Here is a 27,790-nt window from a genome sequence, read left to right on the forward strand (position 1 = left end):
TTTAAAAATAGTTAAGATGGGCCCAGCCAGTGTGGCTCAGTGGTTGAGTGTCGACCTAGGAACCAAGAGGTCATACAGTTCATTCCCAATCAGGAAACATGCCCGGGACTGCTGGACCCATAGTAGGAGGCGTGCAGGAGGCAGTGATCATTGATGTTTCTCTCTCAGCAATGTTTCTATCTCTCTATCCCTCTCCCTTCCTCTCTCTAAAAATCAATAAAAACATATTTTTAACAAAATAGTTAATCCCTGGCTGGTTGTTCAGTGTTTAGAGCGTCGGGCTGCAGACCAAAGGGTGAGGGTTGTTGGATTCCTGTTCAAGGGCATGTACCTCAGTTGCAGGTTTGATCCCCTACTCTGGTCTGGGCAAGAGGAGGAGGCAACCGATAGATGTGTCTCTCTCACTTAGATGTTTTTCTCTTTCTCTTCCCCTCCTCCCTCCCTTTCACTCTGTCAAAAAATAAAAATAAAAAAATCAGTGGAAAAAAATATCCTCAGGTGAGGATTTTTTAAAAAAATAGTTAAGATGGTAATTGTTATGTTAGGTGTATTTTTATCACAATAAAAAAAATATATCTATTTAAAAACAATTAATGAGACCGAGATTACACATTGCATGATTCCATTCATAGGACCTTCTGAAAAGACAAAATCATAGTACTAAGAACAGAGCAGTGGTTGCCAGGGGCTCGGGGAGGGGGAAGGGTATGACTACAAAGGGGTTCCGGAGGGAGTTTTTTGGGGGATGGGACTATTCTGTATCCTCATTGTGTTAGTGGTTAAAAGAACCCTTACACGTGCTAACATTCATACACTGTACATGAAGATAAACAACTTTACTATATGTTAAAAATAAAAGGAATTAACTGGCCCAACTCATGGTAACTGTTTGTCTTGCCCAGATAATAGCCACCCAAATGGTTGGAGTTTGTGGCGAGAGAAGAATAGAGTAGGCAGGAAGGGAGAATAAGAACATGCATGCTGCATAAACAATTGTTCTAAGTATTTTTTATTCCTTTTCTTTTTGGCGAGTTGTCCCCTAAAGATGTCTTGTGTTCTTCCTAGGGCTTCCTCTTTCTCTTTCCAAGTGTGAAGGTCTTCTGATTACCAGTCATTCCTGTTGTTTCTCCTACAAGACACTGAACACTTTGGTCCAATGTTAATTTTTAGGTTGAACTTTACTCTCCAGGTTACCTCATTCCCCAACAATACTCAGGTTGGCTGAGCTTGCAAAGCAAAGCCCTAACAGTTCCCACATTGGAATTCTGACAGAACCAGAGGAAAGGCATTTCACAGTGCCTCACCTCTTACTCCAATCACATACGTCCTCTTGATTGGAGCTGCTAGAGAAATGATGCAAACAAATCTGAAATTTAAAATTTTTTTTAGTAGCCACATTTAAAAAGTAAATAGCCCTAACTGGTTTGGCTCAGAGGATAGAGCCTGCAAACTGAAGGGTCATGGGTTTGATTCCAGTCAAGGGCATGTACCTCGGTTGCAGGATCCTCCTTGGCCCAGGTCCTGGTCAGGACGCATGCAGGAGGCAACCAATCGATGTGTTTCTCTCACATGGATGTTTCTCTCTGTCTTTCCCTTTCTCTTCCACTTTCTCTAAAAATTAATGGAAAAATATCCTTGGGTGAGGATTTAAAAAAAAGTATAAAAAGGTAAATAAAGCAAGTGAAATCAATTTTAATACCATATTTTCCTTAACCTAATATATCAAAATGTTATCACTTCACACGCAATCCAAATAATAATTAGAGATATTTTGCATTCTCTTTTTTGTACTAAGTCTTTGAAATCCGCTGTGTTTCACACTTAAAATACATCAAAATTTGGCCCTGGCCCAGTAGTTCAGTTGGTTAGAGCATCATCCCAATGTGCCAAGGTTGTGGGTTTGATCTCTAGTCAGAGCGGATAGAAGAATCAACCAATGAATGCATAAAAAAGTGGAACAAATCAATATTTCTCTGTCTCTCTAAAATCAATTTTTTAAAAAAAGTACATCACAGTTTAGTCACATGCCAAGCCCAATGCAAACAGCCTCTCACAATATGGACTTTGATCATTACTGAGTATGTGAGCCTCTGCCTACATTCTTCATTCATTCTTTGGTCAACAAACACTGGGGTATCTATTATGCACCAAGCATTATGCTGGAAACTGGAAATATAAAAGTGAATCAGACATTGATTGTTCTAAAGCTCAGTTTGTGAAGGTGAGAAACAGGTAGAGACCAAAAAATTGTGAGTCATGCATGACACAGATGCACTATTTTAGCAGCACCTTAGAGGGGAAGGAAGTGACGAAAAGTGTAATGTTAAAAGTGGCCCTGAGCTGCCTTGGGGATGTGTGACCTTAGCTCTGTGAAGGGGGTGGGAACGGCATTCCAGAGGTGCCAGCTTGAGCAAAGGCACTGAATGGAGGGAGAGTGGGCCCAGGGGACCTCCTAGGAGTGCATGTTACAGCAAAGGTAAAAGAAGGACGTGGATAGCTGCGTGGTGCCAGTTGCCACACCTGGTAAACTGGCTTCTAAAATAAAAACCTCTGACACTTCTTACAATTTCAGAAGAGACGAGGTGTAAATGGCACCATATTTAGGCTTTTGCCGGCAACAGTCACCGCTCCTCAGCACTGGCTGCTCCATGAGGGCAGGGCCATCTGCTTTGCTCACCACCCTACCCCAGGGCCTGCAACACAGCCCGGCACGGAGTGGGCGCTAGAGGCTTTACAATAGCTATTTCCTCCATCATTCTTCCCCCTTCAGCCCTCCCCACCGCCCTCCGCAGATTGGGAAAGCGGGGAGATCGCTAGCCAGGCCCGTAATCCCCCAGCTGCAGGGCGATTTAGCCCGGGCCGTGGGGCGCCCCACCCACCCCTCCCCTCGGAAGGTAACCCAAGGCGTGACCGCTTCGCCCGCCCTCGCGAAGGCGCCACCTAAGGAGATGGGGAAGGAAGCAGCCGCGCCCGGCGGCTAAGGAGCGGTCCCCGCAGCCTCCAGGGCTGGAAGCCCCAATCCCGCCGCTCGTGCCCCCGCGACACCCGCCAAACTGAGCACAGTCGACCCGCCAGCGTCTGGGTCCCCCACCAACCCCTCCCCGCGCGTCGGCGCAAAGAGGGTGGAGCGGCCTGACTCCCTCCGCCAATAAAAGCGGCGGGTTCCTGGTCCGATCTCCCGCGCGGCTCGCCATTGGTCGCCACCCGAGTCTCGGCCCACCGAACCTTTGCGACCCGAGCCAATCGCGAGGCAGCGAAGCGACCCCCCCTCCGCTCTTTAGGAGCGGGCGACGGGCGCAGGCGGGCACTGGGCGGGTGGCGGTGATCGGCGACGCGAGCCGGTACCCCCTCCCCCGCGCGGCGCGCCGTCGGCCCCACCATGGAGCCCGCCGTGTCGTTGGCCGTGTGCGCGCTGCTCTTCCTGCTCTGGATCCGCGTGAAGGGGCTGGAGTTCGTGCTCATCCACCAGCGCTGGGTGTTCGTGTGTCTCTTCCTGCTGCCGCTCTCGCTCATCTTTGACATCTACTACTACGTGCGCGCCTGGGTGGTGTTCAGGCTCAGCAGCGCGCCGCGCCTCCATGGGCAGCGTGTGCGGGACATCCAGAAGCAGGTGAGCACTCCCGGGCGGGGTCCGCCCGGGCCCGAGGGATGGAGCGGTGTGCGTGCTCCGCCGGTCGCGAGGCGCGGAGTGTTCTGCGGTGCAGGGGGAGCCCAGACCGCACGAGGAGATGACGTTCCAGGGGGATTTGAGCTCAGAAATGTGATGGTGGGGGCTTCCCGGGGAGAATGAAACACTGCTGCGATGTTTGTGGAGTTCCCACTATGTGCAGAGCACCTGCGGATACCGAGGAATATAAAGAATCGTAAGATAGGGGGCGGGAGCTGGTAGCTATCACCAGGCCGGAGCAATTTCTGCGGAGGGAGGGCTTCCTGGAGGTGGAGCTGGTAGAGGTGTGAAGGAAGGCGGAGTGGGGGAGGAAAGTCGAGCTGGGTTATGGAGGGGACTTCAATTTAGAGTTTACTCTGTGCCACCAAGGAGCTTTTGACACATTAGAATAAAGGACCAAAGTGACAAGGGAGCACTTAGGCAAGGTGAGGAGCCTTGCAGCTCTGGGCCAGCTGCTCGGTCCTGGACAAGACAGTTGCCCACTTTCCAGCACCTCTGTACATCCCCCCGTGTGCCGGCCCCCACAGAGCCTTGTCCTGCTGCTGCTCACAGCCGAGCTCCTTCTTGCTTCCAGGGCTGACATAGCCATCCGGCCTGGGCACGTTCTTGGCTCCCTCTGCCCTTCCTTATGTTCCTCTCTTACTAGCGTCAGGTTGCAAAGAGCTTCAGTTTCCTGCTACCCGCCTCGCCACAGGTGTAGCAGCCTCCATGTTCTGTGTGCACCAAGCTGGGTGCTGCAGCAAGAATGTGAAGATGGATGTTCAGAGCATTCCCACAAGGGAGAGCGAACCCCGTGGGTGGAGTGGGAGAGGGCAGTGTCTGCAAGTGCTCTGCTTGGCTGCCCTGGGTTTTGCCTGTCACAGTCATGGCTCCAGAGCCCTGCCTACCCTCCCTCCCCAGCTGTACCCTCTTTCATAGCTCTTTCCCTGTGTTCAGATTCTCCGTTTAACTGTTTCTTTCCTCCATCAGATTATGTGCTCCTGGAGGGCAGGGACTGTTAGCCAACTCACCTCTGACCCATGGGACCTGGCCCAGAACAGCCCATTGAGCTCTTGTTTATTTAAACTAAACCAAAGGGGCCCGGCCAGCCTGGAGCACCACCCTGGACCTGCAGTGTCCATTCTTTCTAATCCTCACAGCAACCCCGGTAGGTCTTGTACCTATTCTACAAAACTGGGAAAAACTGAGGTTCAAACTAAGTCAGTGCTCAAGATAATATAGCTGGTAAATGGGGCTGGAACCCAGGCCAGCTGTTTACAGAGCCTGAACTCTGACATTTTTTCTTTACCATTCCATTCCACCCTGTAGGTCTGGTTCTGTTGCCTCACACCTGGCATGTGCCAGTAATAGCTACCAAACTAGTTGCCTCTGTTCTGGGCCCTCACCACCTCTCTTTGGCATGTACATGGCCACTCCCCACAGCATTGCCTCCCTGTCAGAACTCTTGGTTAGCTCCTATTCAACCCATGTTTCAGGCTTATGGCTTCCACATCCACTTCAGACCTTGTGGCCCACCCCGGCTTGAACGGAGCACCCCCAATCCATTCCCCACACCTCTGAGCTTGCATTGTGTCCTAGGACTGCAGTGGGCAGGGGCAAGGCCTGCTTGGTCATGGAATCCCGCCTGCCGTTCCTTCACCCCTAGGCACAGGATCCCTTCCTTGATAACGTCCCTCTGCGCGACACCTCTACTTCCTGTGGCACCCTGGCTTCCGATCATAGGAAAGTTCTTCCCTGTGTTGAGCTGTTTGCCCCATCAGCTTCAATGCATTCTCCTTCCCGACTCTTGGTTGCAAGTGATAAAAACTCAGCTTAGACTGGTGAGCAAAAGAGGGGATTTTATCGACCCAGGTCCTGATAAGTGCAGGAGTAAAACTGGCTCGGGCATGACTGGATCTAGGGTCCCTCATCCCCACCTTTCCATCCATCTGCAATCTCTTGGCTCTGCCTACCTCCGGGTTGACTTCCTCCTCAGGGAGGCTGTCTCCCTGTGGAGGCCCAGCAGTTTCTGGCTTACTTCCAACCAGCGTAGCAGCCCCAGGAGAGCGAGGGTGCCTCTCTTGGAACCAGTCTTGGGTCATAGGCCCCATCCCTGAACTGGTCACTACGGCTAGGAGGATGGACTCATATGCCTGCCTCCTGGGGCAGGGGGAGATCAGCATCACCTGGGCCAAAGGAAGATGGGAGTGTTAGAAGCAAATAAAGAAGAAATGGATGGTCAATAACTAGCCATCCCCCCAGCCCCTTGTCCATCTCAGTAGGAAGGGGGCACTTCCTCCATGTTCCTGATCACTTGTCATCTCCTGGGCTGTTTATTCTCCTTGTTTTGTGCTCTGGTCATTTACAGTAGAGGTTTTGCGAAAGCTCTTCCTTCCATTGGCTTGATGGTCCTTCCTTGCCCTTCCTCTCCCCTCCAACTGTTACCTGAGTTAACCCATGCAAATGCTTAGAACAGAGCTTGGCACATAAGCCTCTGAACATGTTAGCTGTTACTCTGTTGACTGTTAATACAAGCCCATCTGTCCTCCCAGAAGTCTGATAGTCCTGGTTGTGAATCTGGGCTCTGCCCTTCCCTGGTTGTATAACCGTGGACAGGGTATTTTGCCTCAGTTTTCTCATTTGCAAAAGGAGATCATCCCAACCCCCTGGTGTTGTTGTAAGAATTAAATGAGACAGTGCCTGGCACAGTGCAAGGACCCAGTAGGTGGTTATCATTTGTATGGTTGCTATTACCAATACAAAGCCTTTCCTGACCTTCCCAGTTAGAGTTAAAAAGCACTTTGATCCTGTATTTAGCTCTTTCTTCATTCTGCCTTGTGGTGTGGCAACACCTCAGCTTTCCTGTCTGCCTCACTCATCAGGAAGAGTCCAGAGGGTAAGGCTGGTGGGCCTCCCAGGGCCCAGAAGAAGGCAAGGGCTCTGTAAATGTTTGCTGACAAGGGAAGATATCCTTCCCAGCTCCCTTTCCTGAAAACAGGGCTGTGAGTTGCTCTGAGGATGCAGGTGGAGCTAGCTCAGCCTCTTTCCCCTGGTTGCAGGTACGAGAATGGAAGGAGCAAGGCAGCAAGACCTTCATGTGCACAGGGCGCCCTGGCTGGCTCACCGTCTCGCTCCGGGTTGGGAAGTACAAGAAGACCCACAAAAACATTATGATCAACCTGATGGACATTCTGGAGGTGGACACCAAGAAACAGGTGAGAGTGGCATGGTTCCCTGGCTCTGGGAGTGGGCGGGGCACTGTCCCTGGTCCAAGTGCCTTGCAGCGAGATGATTTCAGCCAAGGGCATCCCAGAGTGGATAGGACTGAGAACCTTGGCCATCACAGAAGGCCCTACTGACCACTGCCAGCCTCAAAAGCCTCGCAGCTTTGAAAGAGATTAGTTATAGCCCCATCTCACAGGTTGGCAAATTGAGGGTTCAAGGGGATTCTTTGATTATCTGCAGTTCCACAGGAAGACAGATGGGGAAATCCTGGGCAAAATGAGCCACAGAGGGAACCTGTTTAGCCTCTGCTGGTAAGGAAGTATGCTGGCAACCAAGGGGCTGTGGAAGTAGCTGGGAGGGTGGGCCTTGTCCCAGGCTTCTGGGGACCCACTTGTTAATAGCTGTGGACACATGCAGACTCTTTGGCCTGTCTAGTAATTCTATTCTAAAACCTGGCTAAGGAAACAGGAAGCAAGCTTTAATCAAAGACACACAGGGAAAGGTTGTACCACAGCTTGCTTGCTTTCTTCCTTTCTTTCAATCACAGTTTCATTACTAATCCAAGACAACACAATATCCAATAGTAGGGAGTTATTAGATATATATATATATATATCCACATGAAGGCATTTTGTTTTGAGGCCTTGGCCAAATTACATATCTCCTGTGCCTTTCCCCCCTACATAGCTGTATTGAAATATACTTGATATATGATAAACTACACATAACATACAATTTGATAATATATTTTGACACATGTATGTGTACACCTGTGAGACCATTAACACAATCAAGACAATGAATAATACCAATCACTCCAAAAGTTTCTTCCTGCGCCTCGGTAATCCCTTTTGCGGGCTCTCTGCCTCTTCCCTCACATCTCTAGGCAAATAACGACTTGCTTTTTGTCACTGTAAATTTGTTTGCAGTTAGACTTTTGTAGAAATGGAACCATGCATTATGTACTCTTGTCTGGTTTATTTCACTCAGCATAATTATTTTGAGATTCATCCAGGTTGAAGCATGTGTCAGAAGTACATTCTGTTTTATTGCTGAGTAGTATTCCATTGTATGAAAGGAAGGGAGAGAGAGAGAGAGATAGAAACATCTTGTGCTTGGGAGTCATTATAATTTTCATCAAATTTGGAAATTTGGTTATTTCTTCAAGTATGTTTCTGTCTGCTACCCTCTCCTCTTTGAGGACTGCCATCATACAGATATTAGGCCACTTGAAGTTGTTCCACAACTCACTCTGATACACTGTTGATTTTAATTTTTCTTCCTAGAATGTTTCGTTTTGAATAGTTTCTATTGCTGTGTGTTAAGTTCGCTGCTCTTTTCTTCTGCAATGTCTATTTTCTGTTAATCCCAGCCTGTGTATTTTTCATCTCAGACATTGTGGTTTTTATTTCTAAAAGTTTGATATGGGTCTTTTTTTTTTTTTACTATCTTTTTAATGTCTTTATTTAACTTTTGAACATAAGGAATACAGCAGTAATTATTTTAATGCCATTGTTTGCTAATTTTAATATCTGTCAAATCTGGGTCCATTTTGTCAAAACAGATTAATGAGTTTTCTCCTCACTGTGGGCTGAATTTGTCTGCCCCTTTGCGAGCCTAGTAAACTTAGATTGGATTTTAGACATTGTGCATTTTACCTTGTTGGGTGCTGGATATCTTTGTATTCCTATAACCCGTCTTGAGCTTTGTTCTGGGATGTAGCTAAGTTACTAGGAAACAGTTTGATGCTGTTGGGTCTTGATTTTTCAGGTGGGGTCAGAGCAGCATTTCAATCCAGGGATAGCTATTCCCCTCTGGGAGGCAAGACCCTTCTGGGGACTCTACTCAATGCTGTGTGAAGCATGAGGTTTCCAGTCAGCTCGTGGGAACAGATACTGTTCCCTGCACTGTTACCTGTTGTCCTTTCTGGTGGCTCGATCCCTGGCCTCACCCTCGGGTAATCTCCTTGTGTATGCACTGGTCTGTACTCGGTTGAATACTCAGTGGGCCCCCTTTGCAGCTCTTCAGTTTTCTCTCTGTACAGTTTCCTCTCCAGTACTCTGTCCTGCAAATTCTATCCACCTCAGTTTTATGGGCTCTCAACTCAGAGTCCATGGGGCCCCTGTGTTCCCCCTCTCTCCGCTCCCCCTCTCAGCGATCATTAACTTCATTGCCTAATGCCCACTATGTTGAAAACTCTTGCTTTATATATTTTGTTCGTTCTTTGTTTTCAGGCAGCAAGGTAAATCTGGTCCCTTTTGTTCCATCTCGTTGAAGTCCACGCGATGGCATATTAATGTCACATTAATAATCACATTTTCCGAGAGTTTTTAATAACGACAGACAATAGTTATCATATTGTGTTAAATTTTAAAAGTAAGATAAGAATGTGTGTGTTTGTATTTGTATGTCTATACATTGTATTAAAACATACAAAATGGCAATATAAACATGCGTGGAAAAAGACTGAAAAGACATACACTCCGGTATTAGCATTGATATGGATGACTTTTATTTTCTTCATGTATGATCTTCCAAATCTGTAATCTAGAAGAAAAATAGACTAAGTATTAAGTGTGAAGATATTTGAAAGGATAAGATTAAACCATAGCAAACCCAGAGCCAGAAACCCCATTCACTGGAAGGAAAGACACTGTAAAGGCTGAGTAGGCATGTCCGCATTGATTGTTTGGGACGGTTTGAAGGACACCTGCATGCAGAAGCCCCCGTTAGGCCTGGCAGCCTCCTTGTGACTCAGGGTTTCTCTTCTTGTGTCAACAGATTGTCCGTGTGGAGCCCTTGGTGACTATGGGTCAGGTGACCGCCCTGCTGACCTCCATTGGCTGGACCCTGCCTGTGTTGCCCGAGCTCGATGACCTCACAGTGGGTGAGGACTCAGACGGTGTTAGGATCAGAGTTGAGGCACCTTGGCCCCCCTTCCCTCCAGTGCAGGAGTCTCCACTGTTCCATCTGTGACAAAAGTTCCCCCCGGTTCCAGAGGCTCCCGCCTGACATTTAATTTCTAAACAGCTCAAAAGCTCAGGCAGCACTTCTCAATCTCTGGCTCGAATCTGCTTCCCTGTGACATATCCACGGCTCCAACTCTGCCCTGTGGAGCACACAGAATATGTATAGTCTCTTTCCTTCTGGAGGACTTGGGGTCCCCAAAGCCTTCTCTTCTCCGGGGGACACACCTTCAGTCCCTTTAACTGTTCCCATGGGACACAGCTTCCTGCCACCCAAACAACCCCCCTTTCCATTAAGGTCCCTGTGAAAATGAATGCACACAGGTTTGTAGGTTGGGTCTGGCCAGAGGTGAGGGTGAGGGTGTGCATGCCCTTGACAGGGTCTCTTATCCGTCCCCTTCCTCTGAGCAAGCCCTCACACTCCCACCTGACCCCTCCCTTCTCTCTCCCACTCTCCAGATCCACAGGCATGGGAAATCTCCCCTAAGTGGACAGCCCATTCTGCCAGCCCGGTCATATCATTGTGCTATGAGCTCCCAGCTCCAGTGAAGTGCCCTTTACCCAATCCCTGCCTCCCCTCGCACCCTACACCCCGCACCTCCTCCTGGCTAACACGTGTGTCTCTGCAGGGGGCTTGATCATGGGCACGGGCATCGAGTCATCGTCCCACAAGTATGGCCTGTTCCAGCACATCTGCACCGCCTACGAGCTGGTCCTGGCCGATGGCAGCTTTGTGCGATGCACCCCGGTGAGTTCACAGTCCGATGCCCCACCCGCCTGCCCTGGGCACCCAGGAGCCTGGCACTGGGGAGGTGGCGCCTTGGGGGTGCTTCATCTCAAATACCGTGGTTCAGTCTGGGTCTGTATTCATAACAACAACCGAGATTTAAATAGCCCCTTTATGTGCTCAGACACTGTTTAAATGCTTTACATATAGTAAGGCCTTTAATCCCTCAACAGCTTGATGAGTTAAGTATATTATTAGCCACATTTTATAGACAGGAAAGTAAAGCATAGAGAGGTTAATAAACTTACCCCAGGTCACAGCTAGTAAATCGCACAGAGCTGGGTTCGAATCCAGGTTATTGAGCTCCCAGGTCAATGTCCTTAGCCGTCCATTACACTATACCACTTCTGTAGGGAAGTCGGGCAGTGGAATCAAAGCTGTGTCAGATGCTGTGAGGGGTAACTAAAAGCGGTAAGAGAGGTAGTTTTGGAGAAATAAAAAAAATAATTTACTGCCCAAAGTGGGATACAGACGTCAGGGCATTTATCCCCAGGAGTAGGAAAGGATTGAACCTTAGAGAAATCAGATCTCCCGGGCCTGTCTAAGGGGCCCCTGGGTGGGAGGGCAGTGCGAGCCTTTAGAGCGGGTGTTTCAGGGAGCCTCCGTGTCGGTCTCACAGAAGAGTCCAGGGCAGGATCCCCAGCTTGGGAGCTCAGGTCTTGGACAAGAGCAGCCTCTTTCACATCAGTGTCGTCCATTTCCCTGAACAGATGGGCCCTGCCTTCTGGCCTATTTATTACCAGCACAGAGACGAGGCAGACATTCGTGAGTTACCTTCTCCGAGGCCCAGGTTCCCGTCTGACAGATGCACTGTCAGGAGAAAGTCACATGCGGCAGACGCCTGGAAATTGCTGCTGTGATCTGACTGTGGGATTAACGGGTGGCCCAGGTGGGGACCGTTGCCCACTTCGGCTGTTCCAGAGTCTTCAGCCGGCCTCTTGCAGAGCGTCCCTGCTCCAGCCCCTGCCCCACCGGCTATACTGAGGGCAGCAAAGACCACACAGCAGTCCTCTGGGTAGAGCCCAGGCAAAGCTGGACTTTTTCAAAAGGCACTTTATTAGGATCTAAGAATCAGGTTAGAATGGCCAGCTGAAAAGTCACTGTCTCTAAGGCAGTTGCCCAAACAAAGTGATGCTGTTAGGAAGCAGATTTGGGGAAGCAGATGAGGCTTTGCAGGGAGAACGCGGAATCACTGGCTTGGGGGTTGGATGGCATCGCAGCGCTCACAGTGGGGAGGCTTGGGTGGGCTGTGACATTGACACATGTTCCTTGTCTGTTTGACTGGAGTGTTAATGCTCTCCCTAGGCTGTGGGGGGGTCCATAGCGAATGGACTGGGAAAGGCTTTGTAAATGTGGATAATGGCCCAGACGGGAGGCATTTTAATGTTCCTCTGGTGACCATGACCCTCAGTAAGGGCTCTGCTCTTTGTTTAGCCTGGGTTGGCCCTTGGCCCCCTGTTTAGGGTCTTTGGGCCGTGCTGGTCCTGGCTTCTTCCTGGGTAGCCTGTGGTCTGGGGGCTGTGCCTAGGTGGAGGAGGGAGGAGGCACTCTGTGTGAGCACCCCCAAAAGGGCCGTGTCAGGCCACGGTCATGCTGAGGCTGCAGAGGGAAAGCTGAGGCCAGAAAGCACAGCTTGTGACGTGCCTGGGGCTCACACAAGATGGTGACAGAAGTTTAGCTCAGGCCGGGGTCTTTGTGTTCCTGCTGAACGTGCTGCGATGTGGGGCCAGGCTAAAGGTCTCAGCACGTGTTAACTCTGCTCACAGTCAGAAAACTCGGACCTGTTCTACGCTGTGCCCTGGTCGTGTGGGACCCTGGGCTTCCTGGTCACCGCGGAGATTCGCATCATTCCCGCCAAGAAGTACATCAAGCTGCGGTTTGAGCCGGTGCGGGGCCTGGAGGCGATCTGTGACAAGTTCAAGCACGAGTCCCAGCAGCAGGAGAACCACTTTGTGGAAGGGCTGCTCTACTCCCTGGACGAGGCTGTCATCATGACGGGGGTCATGACAGACGAGGTGGAGCCCAGCAAGGTAGGCGGGGCATCAGCGGCCGCGGACAGGCGGGAGGAGGGCGGCCTGGGTGGGCTGGGACTGACCTGAGAGCCACGCTGAGCCTCACAGCCACCCCCGTCAAGGCTGCAGTCTGGGTCAGCCCACCTGGGGTTCAGGCAGCAGGACCTACAGTCAGAGCTGCCTTAGGCGGTGACAGAAGCTCCTATTTCCTCTGCCCTTACCCCCTGCCAGATCTGTGCCTGTCTCTTGATAAGTGTCAGCTTTGATCCTCACAGCAACCCCATTTCATAGAGGAGGAAACCGAGTTCTAAGAGGTCATAAAACGCCACAAGATGGCAAAGCCGCAATTTAGTCATTGATTGGATGCCTCCGAATCCAAATGGATACTTCTTCAATTTAAGTTTTTAAACTACAAGAATAGTATAACAGCCCTGGCCAGTTTGGTTCTATGGATAGAGCATCGGCCCGCAGACTGAAGGGTGGTGGGTTCGATTCCAGTCAAGGGCAAGTACCTCTGCTGCAGGCTTGATCCCCGGCCCCTGTGGGAGGCAACCAATCGATGTGTCTCTCTCACATCGATGTTTCCCTCTGCCTCTCCCCATCCCTTCCACTCTTCAGGTGCGGGGTAACTAAATGAAAAAAGGTAATATAACAATATTGTTGAAATATATAAAGAAAAAAATTAAAATGTCTCTTCACCCTCAGGCGCACGGCCACTTGTGACAGTTTGGTGTGTGTTCTTTAGGGCCTATTTCTATGTGTGTGTGTGCATGTGTGCGTGTACGTGCGTGTGTGTGTGTGTGTGTGTGTGTGTGTGCGCGCGTATACATGCCCTCATTTCATTTCATAGGATCCGCTTGCTGCGTGTAAATATTGACCTACCTCACTGCTTACTGATGCGTATTTATATTGCTAAAAATGTTTTGCTCTGAAAAATAAGGTTGCACTGATTCTCTTACATCTGTCCTTGGCCTCTTGTAAGAGCACTTCTGTAGAATCGAGTCCAGAAAGTGGAGTTTCTGACCCCAGGGTTTGAGCATGTTAATTGATAGCTACGACCAAACAGCCCTTCAGAACGGCAGCATCCGGTCCTCTCCCAGCAGCGGTCCGTGAGCATGCCTTTCCCCTCCCTCCTGCCAGCACCGGGTAGTTTCGCTCTCTCACTTTTGCCAATCTGATAGGGTTAAAAATAGTATCTCATTTTGGTTTGCCGTCCTCAGGTCGCTTGTGAGGTTGAGCATCTCTCTGCACACACAGTTTTTCGGTTTTGTTTGTCTTCGGCTGCGATCACCTGTTCAAATGTGTTTTCCTTGTCTAGTGTGATAAGCATTTCCCCGTGCTCTTACATTGCCTTCCAAAATAGTCCTATTTAATGTCTGTGGAACGTTGCCTCGAGTTCATGCTCTGTCGTTTACTAAACCCCTGCCCCACAGTTGCAAATTCAAGCTGCTTCCAGTTTTTCATTATTTAAATTAATGTAGCGATGAACATCTTCTGTTTGTAATTTAAACACTGTCTTAGAGTAGAATTAGTAGATTGAGGGATAGACACTCTGAAGGTGCTTGATTGACACCTATATGTACTTAAAACATTTTAAAATTGCAAGAGACTCAAAAATCATTCGGTACAATTCTCTCTCCAAATAAGGAAATGAGGGGGAAAGAGACTCCTCTGAGGACACACAGCTAGCACAGGGCAGCTATTAATTTGGGTCTCTGACTCCTGCTTCAGTGTCCCTTGCCCTCCATGCCAGCTTCTAGAATTTAGCATCATCCACAAATGTTGGTTGAGCACCGTTCCCCGTGGGACACTGGTGAGCACTGACGGTGGAGAGCCTGGACCAGGAGTGGAAACACCAGACACGGAGCCCCAGTGCCCTGGTGCTTCCGAGGCCGAGCCCCGTCCGCATGTGTGACCTCGCCACTGGCGAGGCCGTCTAGCTCAGGGGTTGCTCAGCTACTCTGGAGCTTTCCCTTGGAGGCTGCCAGTGGTGAGACGCTGAGGGAGGGGCCATGGGGAACCCCACCCCCACTGTACCAGCTCTTCTGTCATCTGTTTGATGCCATCTAAGCCGATAATTGGGCAGAGGGGTTTGTACAATTTTTAAAATGTTTGCACACCCAGACAAACCCCTTTTCCCAAGGAGAAGACCGAGACCTTCCCAGAGGCCCGTCTGGTGTCATTGGCAGAGGGGCTGGGGCCCCAGGCCACAGCCTCTGGCCAAGTGTCCTGTGAGCAAGACCTTGAAGCCCAGTGGGAAGAGGGCTGGGAGGGGAGAGTGAGAGCTGCCATCAGATGTGTGGACATTTCCTTTGAGGAACAGTTCTTCCAAATATTCCTGTGGGAGGCTGCTCAAGAACGTGTCCCTGTGTGCCAAGCACTGCGCTAGGCCCCCTGCAGGCACTGTGCCGTGGAGTCTCACTGTGGCCCTGGGAGGAGGCAGCCCGCCTCCTTTTCACAGAGGAGGCCCAGGGACAGGAAGTGGCTTATCTAAGTGCCAGGGTGGGAGCTGGAACTTAGGCAGCCACCTGGCTGCCCCAGCCGTGTGCCCTGGGAGAGGTGAGCAACCTGGCTTCTCTAGTACAAGGGGTTCCTGATGAGTCCGTCGAAGAGCACCTGTCTCCAGGTCCCCTCAAGTCTCGATTTCATTATGCAGCTGGCGCCACTGCTAGGAGTGCGGCCAGGCCCCTCAGGGGGTTAGCTCGGGTTGCTGTGCGCCCGTGGGGCTTCAGTCTCCATGCCGTCAGCAGGCAGAGGCCAGCACATGGTGTCCTCCACGCCGTCCTCTCAGAAACAGTTGGACAAACAGGCTCTGTCACCCCAGTTTCCCGGTACATCGTGGCCCGGGTTTCCTCCCTGCAAGGTGGCCTACCAGCAGAGTGGCCAGCACGAGAGGATGACACCCAGAGAGCAGCCACCCAAACTGTTGGTTGGCTCCAAGGTGAAGGGGGTTGGCAAGGGGATGTGGGAGTGGAAGCCAATGGGGACCAGGAACTGAATACTGTGCCCCCCACTGTGGTCAGGCATCTGCATTGCCTTTTAGTCTTCCAACCACCCCAGGGAGTAGTCATGTCTCCAGTTTGCCTGCGTAGAAAATGAGGCTCAGAGAGGCTAAGTAACCTACCGAGGGCCAGCCTAGTGTGTTACAAGTGGGGAAAAGCAAATTGGGTAGGAGTATGTGCAGAATGGTCCCACTTTTATAAATCTATGTAGGTGCATAGAAAATAAAACCTAATGAATGCACGTTAGTTTTAGTAGGCTACAGGGATGAGGCCACAGAGCTGTCTTCCCAAGTCATATTTCTTCAGTGTTTCAAGTTTTCACAGGGTATATGTTGCTTTTAGAATCAGGAGAGAAATTAATAGCTTTTTGTTTTGTTTTGACATGCCCACATTCCAGAGTCCACCATTCAAGGTTCTTGGTCTTGTTGTGTAACATGGGCTGCGTCCTTGGGCTGCTTCTTGGCGGCCTTGTGGCCTTGGACAATCTGTTCGACCTTGAAGGTTCTCAGTCCCATCCATGAAACAGGGACAGCCCCGCCCTGCAAGGTCATGGAGAAGATAAGGAACAGGCTCGCTATGTGCCGGTGACGCTGCCTAGATCGCGGCTACTCTGGGGCTGGCTCACTTCTTGCCTCTGTCCCTCCCTGATAGTCCCCTGGCAACGTTCTTCCTCTCCTAAGTGGCCTCCACTATCTACTTCCGACCCTCTGCTGAGCCCACCAGCTGGGTGTGATCTTACCTGCCCCGTAAAACTGGGTGCCTCTCATCCCTGAGAAGCTGGTCTGTGTGAGGCCTGAGCATCTGCAGTGTGTGTGTGTGTGTGTGTGTGTGTGTGTGTGTATCATTTTCAATAGGCACCAAAGACACTTCCAGAGAGTATATATACACATTTTGTTTGTTTTTTTGTTAATCCTCACTGGAGGATATTTTTTCCATTGATTTTAGAGAGTGGAAAGGAGGGGTGGAGAGAGAGAGAGAAACATTGATGTGAGAGAGCCACATCAATTGGTTGCCTCTCACAGGCACCCCAACCAAATTGGAGAACCTGCAACCTCTCGGTGTGCAGGCTGATGCTCTAGCCCAGGGGTGGGCAAACTTTTTGACTCGAGGGCCACAATGGGTTCTTAAACTGGACCGGAGGGCCGGAACAAAAGCATGGATGGAGTGTTTGTGTGAACTAATATAAATTCAAAGTAAACATCATTACATAAAAGGGTACGGTCTTTTTTTTTTTTTTTTTTTTTTTTTTTTTAGTTTTATTCATTTCAAATGGGCCGGATCCGGCCCACGGGCCGTAGTTTGCCCATGGCTGCTCTAGCCACTGAGCAATGCTGGCCAGGGCCAGCGTGTATATTTTTAATACCATTTTACACGTGAAGAAATAGGCTGAGAGAGTGGCCCGCCCAAGGTCGCACAGCTGGTGCCTGAGAGCCTGTGCTCCTTCGGGGTGCTGCCCCACTGCTCTCCACTAGCATCTGCCTAATTCATCTCACAGATGAGGAAGCTGGGGTCCAGACAAGCTGGGCACACAGAAGTCTTGAACCATTTAGGACTGAAGGAATCATCAGCTGAACAGACCATGTAGGCCTCGGGGCCACAGGGACTGGTGCTGGAGAAACACGTTGGTTCACTCTGTCAGCTCCCTCCACTGATGGTCTGCTGGGGCGAGCGCTGCGCTGAGTCGCGGGGCTTGGTCTCCAGTGGCAGGGAAAGTGCTGAGGTTAATTAGTGCTGTTGGCCCCAGGACCCAGGGAGGAGATGGCCCGTGCTCGGTGTTGGTGCCAGCGCCCGCCTGGTGGGCGGCAGGGAGAGGGAGGCAGGGAGGGAGGGATTCACCGGCATGGAGCGTTCCGTTGTGAGAGATGCTGGTAAACATTTGCGCTTTGGTTTTCTCGTTGAGAAGGAGCAGCAGACGAGGTCGGGTCACCAAGCCCACTAGACTGTCAGAAACTAGTTGTTGGGCCTGGGCACACCACTTACCCTCTTTGCGCTTCTGCCCGCGCTGCTAGCAAATTCCCGCTGTGCTTAACCTTGCCAGGCTGTCAAGAGTCTCAAAGGCGATAATAGACATGAAAGAGCTTTGAAAAGGCCAGGAGCGCTGAACAGAAGCCGGGGATCGCTGTTACGCTCTGCTGGCCCTCGGTGCTTGTCTGTGGGCTGACACAAAGCCCTCTGTCATTTCAGCTGAATAGCATTGGCAATTACTACAAGCCCTGGTTCTTCAAGCACGTGGAGAACTACCTGAAGACAAACCGAGAGGGCCTGGAGTACATCCCCCTGAGACACTACTACCACCGGCACACGCGCAGCATCTTCTGGGAGCTCCAGGTGAGGCTCACGTTTCCCAGGTCTGGCTCCTCCCGCCCTGCTGGGCAGGGAACCAGGGCAGTTAACACCGTAGCCACACTCTCTCCCTCGGGGGAAAAGCGTGGCTTTGTCCTGGGGAATCGGAACACCCTCTTACACAGCAACACAGTCGCTTCTTTCTGAGGGATCAGACCATCTTCACTTAAAGCGACAGGCTGTCACTGAGCATCTGAGAATGGGGTGCTGGGTGGGAGATTTGGGGAACACTGACCTGTTCCGTCGTTGAGGAGTTGTAGCCTCGCCAAGCAGACAAACATCACCTTGTAAAGAGGAAGCGGCCAGTCTAGGGTTGGAGGTAGCCTAAGCTTGGCCTGGACAGGTGAGCAAGAATTTGCTGTTGTGCGAGGAGGGATGGGGAGCAGGAGCATGTTAAATAAGAGCCTCCGGGAAGGCCTCTCAGGAGATGACTTACGAGCAGGGACCTGAACGTAGGTAGGACAGGCCATGCTGAGCTCTGGGAGAGAGCGCCAGGCAAAGAAAGTGTGAGCACAGTTCCTCAGGGGCTGCATGGGCGTTTTTCCTTTTTGCTTTTAATTGAAGTGAAATCATATAAAATTAAGCATTTAAAATTATACAATTTAAACAAATAAAAATAAAATTATACAATGTAGTAGCATTTAGTACATTCATGATATTGTGTAATCATCACCTCTGTCTAGTTCCAAAACATTTGATCACCCCAAAAAGAAATCTGGTACCTATTAGATGCTTCCCTTTTTTCCTTTCCCTAGCCTCTCCCAACCGTCAATCTGTTTTGTCCCTATAAATTACCTGCTTTAGATTATTTCATATAAATGGAATTATACAATATGTAGCTTGTTGTGACTGGCTTCTTTTACTGAGCATGATGTTTTCAAGGTCTAGCCATGTTGTAGTATGTATCAGTACTCATTCCTTTTCGTGGCTGGCTAATACTCCATTGTGTGGGTAGACCACAGTTGGTTTATAAATTCATCTGTGGTTGGATGTTTAGATTGTTTCCACCTATTGGCATTGTGGATAATGCTGTGAACATCCATAGACAAGTATTCGTTTGAATACTAGGTTTCCATGCTTTGGGGTATATGCCTATGGGTGGAATTGCTGATTCGTAGGGTAACTTTGTGTCTAACTTACTGCGGAACTGCCAAACTTTTCTCCACAGTGGCTGAGCCACTTCACACTCCCAGCAGCCCTGTTCACTTTCTCTACCTTCTCACCACACTTGTTATTTTCTGGGTTTTGATTATAGCCATCCATCCTAGTGGGTGTGAAATGGAATCTCATTGTAATTTTGATTTGCACTTTCCTACTGACGGGTGATGTTTCACATTCTTATTGGCCATTTATTTGCATATTCTTTTGGAGAAGTGTCTATTCAGTTCCTTTGCTCATTTTTAATTGCATTATCTTTGTTGCTGAGTTGTAAGAGTTTGTATATTCTGAATACTAGATCCTTACTGTACCAGATCGATGACTTATAAATATTTTCTCCCATTCTACAGGTTGACTTCTCGCTTTCTTGATAATATCTTTTAATGCACAAAAGTTTTTAGTTTTGATGAAGTCCAGTGTATCTATTTTTTATTACTTGTGCTTTTAGTGTCATATCTCAAAATCCATTGCCAAATCCAAGGTTATGAAGATTTGTCCCTATGTGTTCTTCTAAGAGCTTTAGCTCTGATATTTAGGTTATTGATTTATTTTAAGTTTTTTATTTATATTTATTTTTAAATATATTTTTATTGATTTCAGAGAGGAGGGGAGTAGGATAGAGAGATAGAAACATCACTGAGAGGTCTAACTGGTTTGGCTCGGTGGATAGAGCGTTGGCCTGTGGACTGAAAGGTCCCAGGTTCGATTCCGGTCAAGGGCATGTACCTTGGTTGCGGGCACATCCCCAGTAGGAGGTGTGTGGGAGGCAGCTGATCGATGTTTCTCTCCCATCAATGTTTCTAACTCTCTATCCCTCTCCCTTCCTCTCTGTAAAAAATCAATAAAATATATTTTTTAAAGAAACATCACTGAGAGAGAAACACCATCGATTGGCTGCCTCCTGCACACACCACACTTGGGATCGAGCCCACAAACTAGGCATGTGCCCTGACCGTTAATCGAACCAGGACCTCCTGGTTTAGCCACACTGGCCGGGCAAAGTTCAGTTTTTATATGGTGGAAGATATATGGTTATCCAGTTGTCATAGTGGGTTGCATGCTTTTAAAAAACAGCACGAAAGCCCCTGAGCTAGAACCCTGGTGGAAAATGAGGTCACACAGCAGCCAGAGCCTACATCATGCGTGTCTTTATAGATCAAGGAAGGACTTTATATTTTACTACAGTATGATAGGAAACTGGCGGAGGGTTTTGCACAGAAAAGTGCTTTGACCTGATTGTTGTTTTAAAAGAATAACTTTGACAACTAGATGGAGGGTAGATGGGGGGCGGGGAGGGTGACAAGAGTGGAAGAGTAGAAGGAAGATTTCTGTTGTCCGGGGTGGTACAGGGGAGGAGGAAAAATATGTCAGATTGGGGGAGTCCGTGAAGGTGGGGCTAACCCCTTCTGGATGTACTGGCCATAAGTATGATTCCAAGGTTAGAGGCCCAAGCCGCTGGGAGGCTGGAGGTGCCATTGACTGCCATGGGCAACACGGGGAGAGGTCTGGGAAGGGAAATGGGAAGATTGGTCTGGGGATGTCAGTTTGAGATCCTTTCAGACATCTAGGTAGGACAGTGAGTGGGCAGCTGGCTCCACATCAGGACTCCAGGGTGGAGGTGAGGTGACACATACCAGTGTGGGAGTGATCAGCATTCCGGGTGATCCCTGCATTCCCCTCACACCTGGGCCATGCCTGGCTGGTCCAGTTCCTTCCTCTCACCCAGAGAGTCATTCAGCAATATTTGGGGTCAGGGCTAACTAGCTGCATAATTTTCAGGACTCTGTAGAAAGCAGGGAAAAAGTGCCATCAAAGGTTTTAAATTATGTTTCTTCCTTTCTTCCATGGTCTCTCTCTTATCATAAATACTAGAGGCCCAGTGCATGAAATTCATGCACTCAGGCTGGGGGGAGGGTCCCTCAGCCTGGCCTGTGCCCTCTCACAGTCCAGGAGCCCTCGGGGGAATGTCCGACTGCCAGCTTAGGCCCGCTCCCTTAGGGCTGCTTCGGTGGCGCCACCGCCACTGCGCTCGCCAGCTGTGAGCCTGTCTTCTGGCACACTGACTGCCAGGGGGCAGCTCCTGCATTGAGCATCTGCCCCCTGGTGGTCAGTGTGTGTCATAGTGCCCGGGTCGTTTCACCATTCGGTTGATTCGCATATTAGCCTTTTATTATATAGGATTTGCTATTTCATGTTATTTTCAATAAATAAAAGTTAAACATTTAAATCTTATTTCCCTTCTTGATAACATTCACATTCTGCTAACAAACATCTCACCTTAGCGACTGGTGAGTAAGGAAGGACTGAAAGCAAAGGGGCCGTGGCCCTGTCCTTCCCTCCCTTTGCTGTCCTCGTGTTCAGCAGTGTAGGTGGTTGGCTGATACAGGGACGTAAGGACGGGTAGATAGGTTGTTCATGTTTCTTGAAGGCCATTGTCACAGGGGCTGCCCCTGGGGTTGAGATCCTGGGTCAGGCTGGGCCCACTGGACCCGTACCTGTGGTGGGGCCTGCAGCCCAGCAGAGCAAGGAGGCCAGTAGGGGCTGGACACAGGTAAAAGCCCAGGGCAGCTGGGAGGCTGAGGCCCAGGAGGGAAGAGACTGTGCTGAGGGTCCCTGCCGTGACTGACCGTGGTGTGCTGGCGGCACAGGACCAGGAGTGAAGCCAGGGCCATGGGACCCGGGAAGGACGGATCAGGGGCTAGACAGAGGCAGGAAAGTAGGGCCGGGCACAGTGTTTAAACTTGAACTTTGCGAGGTTGAGATTTTGGAAAAGGAGTGGTTCCAGCTGATAACTTTTGGCTAACAATGGACTATTTTTAGGGGGAAAAATATAAATGGTTTTTAAACATAAAAAAGGTGATGCAGTCTCACTTGGAACTAAAGGCAGGTGAAACAAGACTACAGGAGTCTCACATTTTCTGCCTCTACGAATGAGAGATGCCCAAGTTTGATAACACGCATGCTGGCCAGGGTGTGGGAAACTGCGTCTCCTACGTTGTCGGGGAGAGTATAAAATGGTGCAGGCTCTTAAAATAGAACCCATTAAAATTGCATACACTGTCTGAAGCAGAATTTTCCACTTCTAGGAATTTATCTTGCAGGTAAACAGACGTGTAAATGGGCAAGGGCACATGTACACAAGGACACTCATTGGAATGCTCAGAAAATGACCTACTCGCCCGTCAGTACAGAACTGATTAAATAAGTGAGGCCACATCCATACAGTAGAGCAGAGGTCAGCAAACATTCTCTGTAAAGGGCCAGGCAGGAGTTTAGGCTTTATGGACCATGAGGTCTCTCTAGGAGCAACTCTGCCCTTACAGCCTGAAAGCAGCCATAGACAGTGTGTAAATAAATGGGCATGGTTGTGTTTCAATAAAACTTTATTTACAAAACCAGAGGGTGGGCCAGATTTGTCCCAGGAGACTCCCAGGAGATGCTGTAAACCAGTGGGCTCATTACTGAACCTGAGCCAGACCTTGCCCACCACAGTGAGAGCTGTCCTGGATGTGTGACCTTAGAAAAGTGGCTTAAGGCCCTGGCCGGGAGGTTCAGTTGGTGAGAGTGTCATCCCATACACCAGAGTTGCAGGTTGGATCCCCGGTCAGGGCACATAAAAGAAGCAACCGATGAATGCATAAATAAGTAGAACAACAAATTGATGTTTCTCTCTCAATAAATTTTTTAAAAGAAAAGAAATTGCTTAAGCCCTAAGTCCCATTTTACAGATAAGGAAACTGAGTTCAGAGAAGTTAAGTGACATCCCAAGGTCATCCCAGCTGGTCAATGCCAGAGCTGAGAATCAAACCCTAATCCAACTGGGTAAATCCTGGGTTCCACTATGCCCCTCCAAATAGGAGGGGCGGACCCTGTCATACATGTTGAGCACGGAACGAGGACCTGGCTCCTGGCCCCGGTTGGTTCCTTCTCTCCATCTTCAAACTCTGTCTTTCAGGACATCATCCCCTTCGGCAACCACCCCATCTTCCGCTACCTCTTTGGATGGATGGTGCCTCCCAAGATCTCCCTCCTGAAGCTGACCCAGGGCGAGACCCTACGCAAGCTGTACGAGCAGCACCACGTGGTGCAGGACATGCTGGTGCCCATGAAGTGCATGATGCAGGCCCTGCACACCTTCCACAACGACATCCACGTGAGCTGAGGCAGGGCAGGGCGGGCCAAGAGCCATCCCGTGGAACCCATGGTCTCCCTGAACCGTGGGACTGCCCATGCCTGCCCTCTGAGCCTCAGTGTCCCCAACTGCAAAATGGACCTGCTCAGCCATGGCCCTGATGGGAGAGAAGTAGTAGGGCCCAGTGACGAGCACGCCATGAGCTGCTCAGATTGTGCCCTCTACTGTGGGGGAGTTGGGTGCTCCCAGCCCAGTCTTGGGGGTTGGGATGAAGCTGTGAGCAGCCAGAGGAGGGGCCCCTGGACAGTGCTGCAGGGCCTCCATTTAGGTCGGGGTGGTGTGGGCCAGCCATGAGCGTGTCACCTGTTGGAGAGAGAGCACCAATACCCTCCTCCCTGGCCCACCCAGGTCTACCCCATCTGGCTGTGCCCGTTCATCCTGCCCAGCCAGCCTGGCCTGGTGCACCCCAAGGGAGACGAGACCGAGCTCTACGTGGACATTGGAGCTTATGGGGAGCCACGTGTGAAGCACTTTGAAGCCAGGTCCTGCATGAGGCAGTTGGAGAAGTTCGTCCGCAGCGTGCATGGGTGAGTGGCTCGGAGCGCAGCACAGTCCCTTTGGCCACCCGCCCCAGGGGACCGCTGCAGGGACGTGGGGGAAGGGCCCAGGCGGCCAGCTCTGGGGCGGGACCAGCTGGTCGCTGCGGGACTGTCACTCACTGAGGCGGCCGACCTTGTGAAAGGTGAGGCGGGGGTGCCGGGCTCCTGTCCCTCTTCTCTCTGCATCCGCTCCTTGCCCTGGGGCAGATGATGGGGGTTTCCCATATGTTCAGGGGCTGCCACTCCGGGTTAGAAAACCAAAGCTAAGCTAAGGAGGGAGGAATTCGTGACTGAAAGCTACACAGAGGCCTGGGTCAGAGCAGTGCTCAGAGAACGGCCTGGAACAGCTCCTGACCTACACAGCATGGACAGACCTCAGGGCAACTGTGAAAGAAGCCAGGAAAAAGGAGTGCCGGTGTTTCCATTTATATAAAATTCCAGACCCCTGGATGGTAGACAGCAATGACCCCTTGGGGGGGGGGGTGGTCATTATCTCGACCGAGGTGATGGTTTCTAGTTTGTATACATAAGTCAGACTTAGCAAGTGGTACACTTCCAATATGCGCAGTTTATGGAACATCAGTGAAAAAGCGCAGAGAGCACAGTCAGCGGCCGGTCAGGGAGCCCGTGTGGTGCACCAAGCACGGGGGAAGCCCGCAGCCCGAGTTCTGCTCCTCATTCTGCCTCCACTGCCAAGCCACTTAACACCCTGAGCCTCGATTTCCCATCTGCAAAATGGGGATTAGAATTCCCGCACCACCCTGCACTGCTAGGTCATGAGGGGATTAAACAAGGGAAATCCAAAAGCGCTTCCTGCCTGCAAAGTGCGCGCCACAGAAGAGCGGTTGGGGTTCCCTCATCCGCTTCCCCTCCCTGTCCCACTGCCATCGCCTCCCCGTCCTCACCCTCATCTCTGTTCTGCAGGTTCCAGATGCTGTACGCTGACTGCTACATGAACCGCGAGGAGTTCTGGGAGATGTTTGACGGCTCCCTGTACCACAAGCTGCGGGAGCAGCTCAATTGCCAGGACGCCTTCCCCGAGGTGTACGACAAGATCTGCAAGGCCGCCAGGCACTGAGCCGGAGCCCGTCCGCAGAGAGACACGTGTGGTGGGCCCTGCCCCCGGGGCCAGCAGGCATCTTCCCTTCACTCAAACTTGGCTGCTCTCCCAGATCCACACTTCCAGAAGCAAACCCCTCCAGAAATCCCACGCAGACAGCCCCGACCGACCGCTCCCAGCTTCCAGGGGCCGCCCAGTGGAGTGGGAAGGACTTGGGATATGGAATCAGGTAAACCTGAGTCCAATTCCCGTTCAGCCACTCATTCGCTGTGTGACTCTGAGTGAGTCACTCAGCCCCTCTGATCCTGGCTCTTCATCCGTTGACAGAGGGTAACAGTATCTGCCTACAGGCTGTGGTAACTATCATTGCTTCCCATTCAGCATCACATCTGACTGAAGTGCTCCGGGTTCAGTGGTTGAGTCCCGAGAGCTCCATGTTGGGTCACCTGGGCACAGGCGTGGCCGGAATGATGTAAGGTTGCCCTGGAGTTGCACCGCTATTGCTTCAGTCAGCTAGAATTGCTCCTCACGGGAGAAGGAAGGTTCCTCTCCATCCCTGGGGTCTCAGGAGGGCAACAGATGGGCAGGCAGGCCCAAGAAGTGCTGTGCCAAAGCCAGGTCTGATCCCAAAGTTTTCTCTGCCTCCTTGGTGATCCTGCCCCTCCCTCCTTCACGCTCAGGCTTGCATGCCCCCCGGCCATCACCGAGTCTACTCCTAGTGGACCATGTCCCTGGAGAAGACATTTCAGGGTGAATCCTACCCCGGCCTAAGCCTGGGATTCCGGCACAGGTGGAACGAATGGCTTCTGCCCTGAATTGGATCCAGAGGGTCTGGGCTCATTCTTTGCTTCCCAGCCCCCATGCCCTTTATCCCAAGCGCCTGCTTAGCTGTGGGGGGTGCGTCTGCGTTACTCTGGTATCGGGGGTGGGGTGGACCACACTCGCAGGAAAGTGGAGCCCGCCATTGTTAGGTTCCATGTGGGGCTGAAGGAATACAGCATCACCTTGATTTCTCCAACCACTCATCCCCTTGGTTTCTTTCTCCCCCCACCCACCCCTAGCTGTAGTTAATTTCAGTGCCTTACAAACTCTAAGCTCAGAGAAAAGTTAGCTCCGTTTCCGTTCCAGAGGGAAGGGACCCTCCCTAGGTCCTCCCCCACTGACTAAAACTTGGTTGTTTATGCAACTCTGTCTTAAGACCTGCCCAGCCTCAGCTAGAGACCCAGAATGTGAGGAGGAATTATGCCCTGTGAGCGAAGCTGGAGTTGAGTGAGCCGTGCCAGGCAGTGGCATCTGAGAAAGCTGAGCGCACGCTGCAGCAGGAGTCGGGAGGCCTGGGTTTCAGCCCCTGGTGTATGGTCAGTGTGCTGTGCAGCTGTGGGCAAGTCCTTTGTTCCTCTGAACTACAGTTTGTCCTCGTTCCCTGGGGGCCATTCCGCTATAGAAGTGCGTGGCTCTCTCAGACCCCATGGTTGCAAATCCCGTGGAAAGCCTCATTTGTGCGGAAAGTCAGAGGAAAAGTAAATGAACAAGTGGACCCTTGGGGGTGGTCTGTCATTTACGGCCCGTCCTTCAGCCCAAGGCCGGCTCTCATCTCATCTTCAGAGAGGCTTGCAGGAAGTGTTGGTCTTGTCACTGTAGGTTGCCAGAGTCCTCAGAGTCACGGTTTGACTGACAGATGCTCACACACACACACACACACACACACACACCCGCCCCCCAGGGCTTGGCACACTGCAAAGTACCTGAGCGTGGTCCTGTGAGTGCTGGGTGCACGCATGGCACTCAGAAGACAAAGGAGCTCCCATCCCCTTTGGCCTCTGGGAGGGGGCATAGGGAAAATATAAAAACCCCGTTCTCTAGCTTGTACGCAAAGTACGTGAATTCTGGCATTAGCTCTCAGCGGGCCCGTGTGCTCCAGGTTCAACTGATGATCCTACTTGCTGTAGAGGAATGGTTAACCTGGGCAGATTAACCCAACAGCTAAGGCTCGCCCATCATTTCACCAGTGAGACCTCCATCCACACGCCACTGGGAATGTGGCCAGAGATGCCGGCAGCCTCTTGTTTTTAGTCCCACAAACCAAATCCTGTCCACAGACCTCACCCGGAACTGGGGCTGGGCAGGGAAGGTCTTGGGATTGCACCAGCCTCATGTTAATGTTTTACTCCAATAATGTGTTGCCTGGAAAGGGCAGTCTTCCAAGCATGGTGAGCTACCAGCTCTCTCGTAGCCAGTCCACCACCGTCCGTCCGTGTGCTGGTTCCAGATGGTGTTGAACTTCGCACTGGGGGCCAGTGTGTAGAAAGTACAAGGACAGGCCCCTCCCTCCAGGGCCGTGAGTTTCGTGGCTGCATGAAGGTTTCCTGTAAAATCACTTACAGCCAGTTTCTTCGGCTGGGCGGATGTATAATTTAATGGGGTGTTGCTAAAAGGGAGGGGGTGTGTGTGTGATATTTTTCCCTCCTTGGTCGCGGGGCCGGAGGAGAGAGGCATGAGTCTCCCTGGCAGGCTCTCGCACGGCAGGCGCGGTGCCTACTACATGTCCCTGCGGCTGTGTGGCCGCCGCTTCTGTAAAAATAAAAGTGTGACCTGGAAAGTCGCCTTTGTTGTTTGTTGCTCTGGGGACCCCGATGTGGAGTCAGACCTGGCTCAAGTGCAGGCTCTGCCACCCACCAGGCCCGTTTCCCTCTGGACCTGCGTGCCCCTGAGCGAGGACTGGAAGAACATGAGGGGTGTGCCATGTTCATTAGGGCAGTGGGCTCATGGGTGACTTTCTGTCCTTGTCACAGTGTGAACTGGTGTGGGTGTTAATAGGACCTCCCATCCACCAGGTGGAGAGCAAACTGCAGGGGGTAGG

At 50.9% G+C, this 27,790-nt stretch overlaps 1 protein-coding gene across 2 annotated transcripts; it reads left to right on the forward strand.

Moving 5' to 3' along the window:
- The first annotated feature begins 3,226 nt into the window (after positions 1-3,226).
- DHCR24 (24-dehydrocholesterol reductase) lies at positions 3,227-27,529 on the forward strand. Of its 2 annotated transcripts, XM_059689434.1 has the most exons (10): positions 3,227-3,332; positions 3,373-3,610; positions 6,706-6,861; positions 9,653-9,758; positions 10,467-10,585; positions 12,391-12,654; positions 17,823-17,966; positions 23,095-23,292; positions 23,680-23,858; positions 24,795-27,529. In XM_059689434.1, exons 2-10 carry the CDS (start codon positions 3,380-3,382, stop codon positions 24,946-24,948), a joined length of 1,551 nt encoding a protein of 516 aa, XP_059545417.1. In that variant the 5' UTR covers positions 3,227-3,332; positions 3,373-3,379; the 3' UTR covers positions 24,949-27,529. The 2 variants fall into 2 exon arrangements, with proteins under 2 accessions (XP_059545417.1, XP_059545416.1); XM_059689433.1 differs by having other exon boundaries at positions 3,270-3,610.
- The last annotated feature ends 261 nt before the right edge of the window (positions 27,530-27,790 follow it).

This window comes from Myotis daubentonii, chromosome 3, assembly GCF_963259705.1.
Source record: "Myotis daubentonii chromosome 3, mMyoDau2.1, whole genome shotgun sequence".
Taxonomy (NCBI): domain Eukaryota; kingdom Metazoa; phylum Chordata; class Mammalia; order Chiroptera; family Vespertilionidae; genus Myotis; species Myotis daubentonii.

Excerpts from the sequence above, each read along its gene's own strand:
- DHCR24 (XM_059689434.1), top strand. The coding sequence starts at position 3,380 with ATGGAGCCCGCCGTGTCGTTGGCCGTGTGCGCGCTGCTCTTCCTGCTC. Across the intron at positions 10,586-12,390 it reads GCTTTGTGCGATGCACCCCG|TCAGAAAACTCGGACCTGTT; the intron begins GTGAGTTCACAG and ends CTCTGCTCACAG. Across the intron at positions 12,655-17,822 it reads ACGAGGTGGAGCCCAGCAAG|CTGAATAGCATTGGCAATTA; the intron begins GTAGGCGGGGCA and ends CTGTCATTTCAG.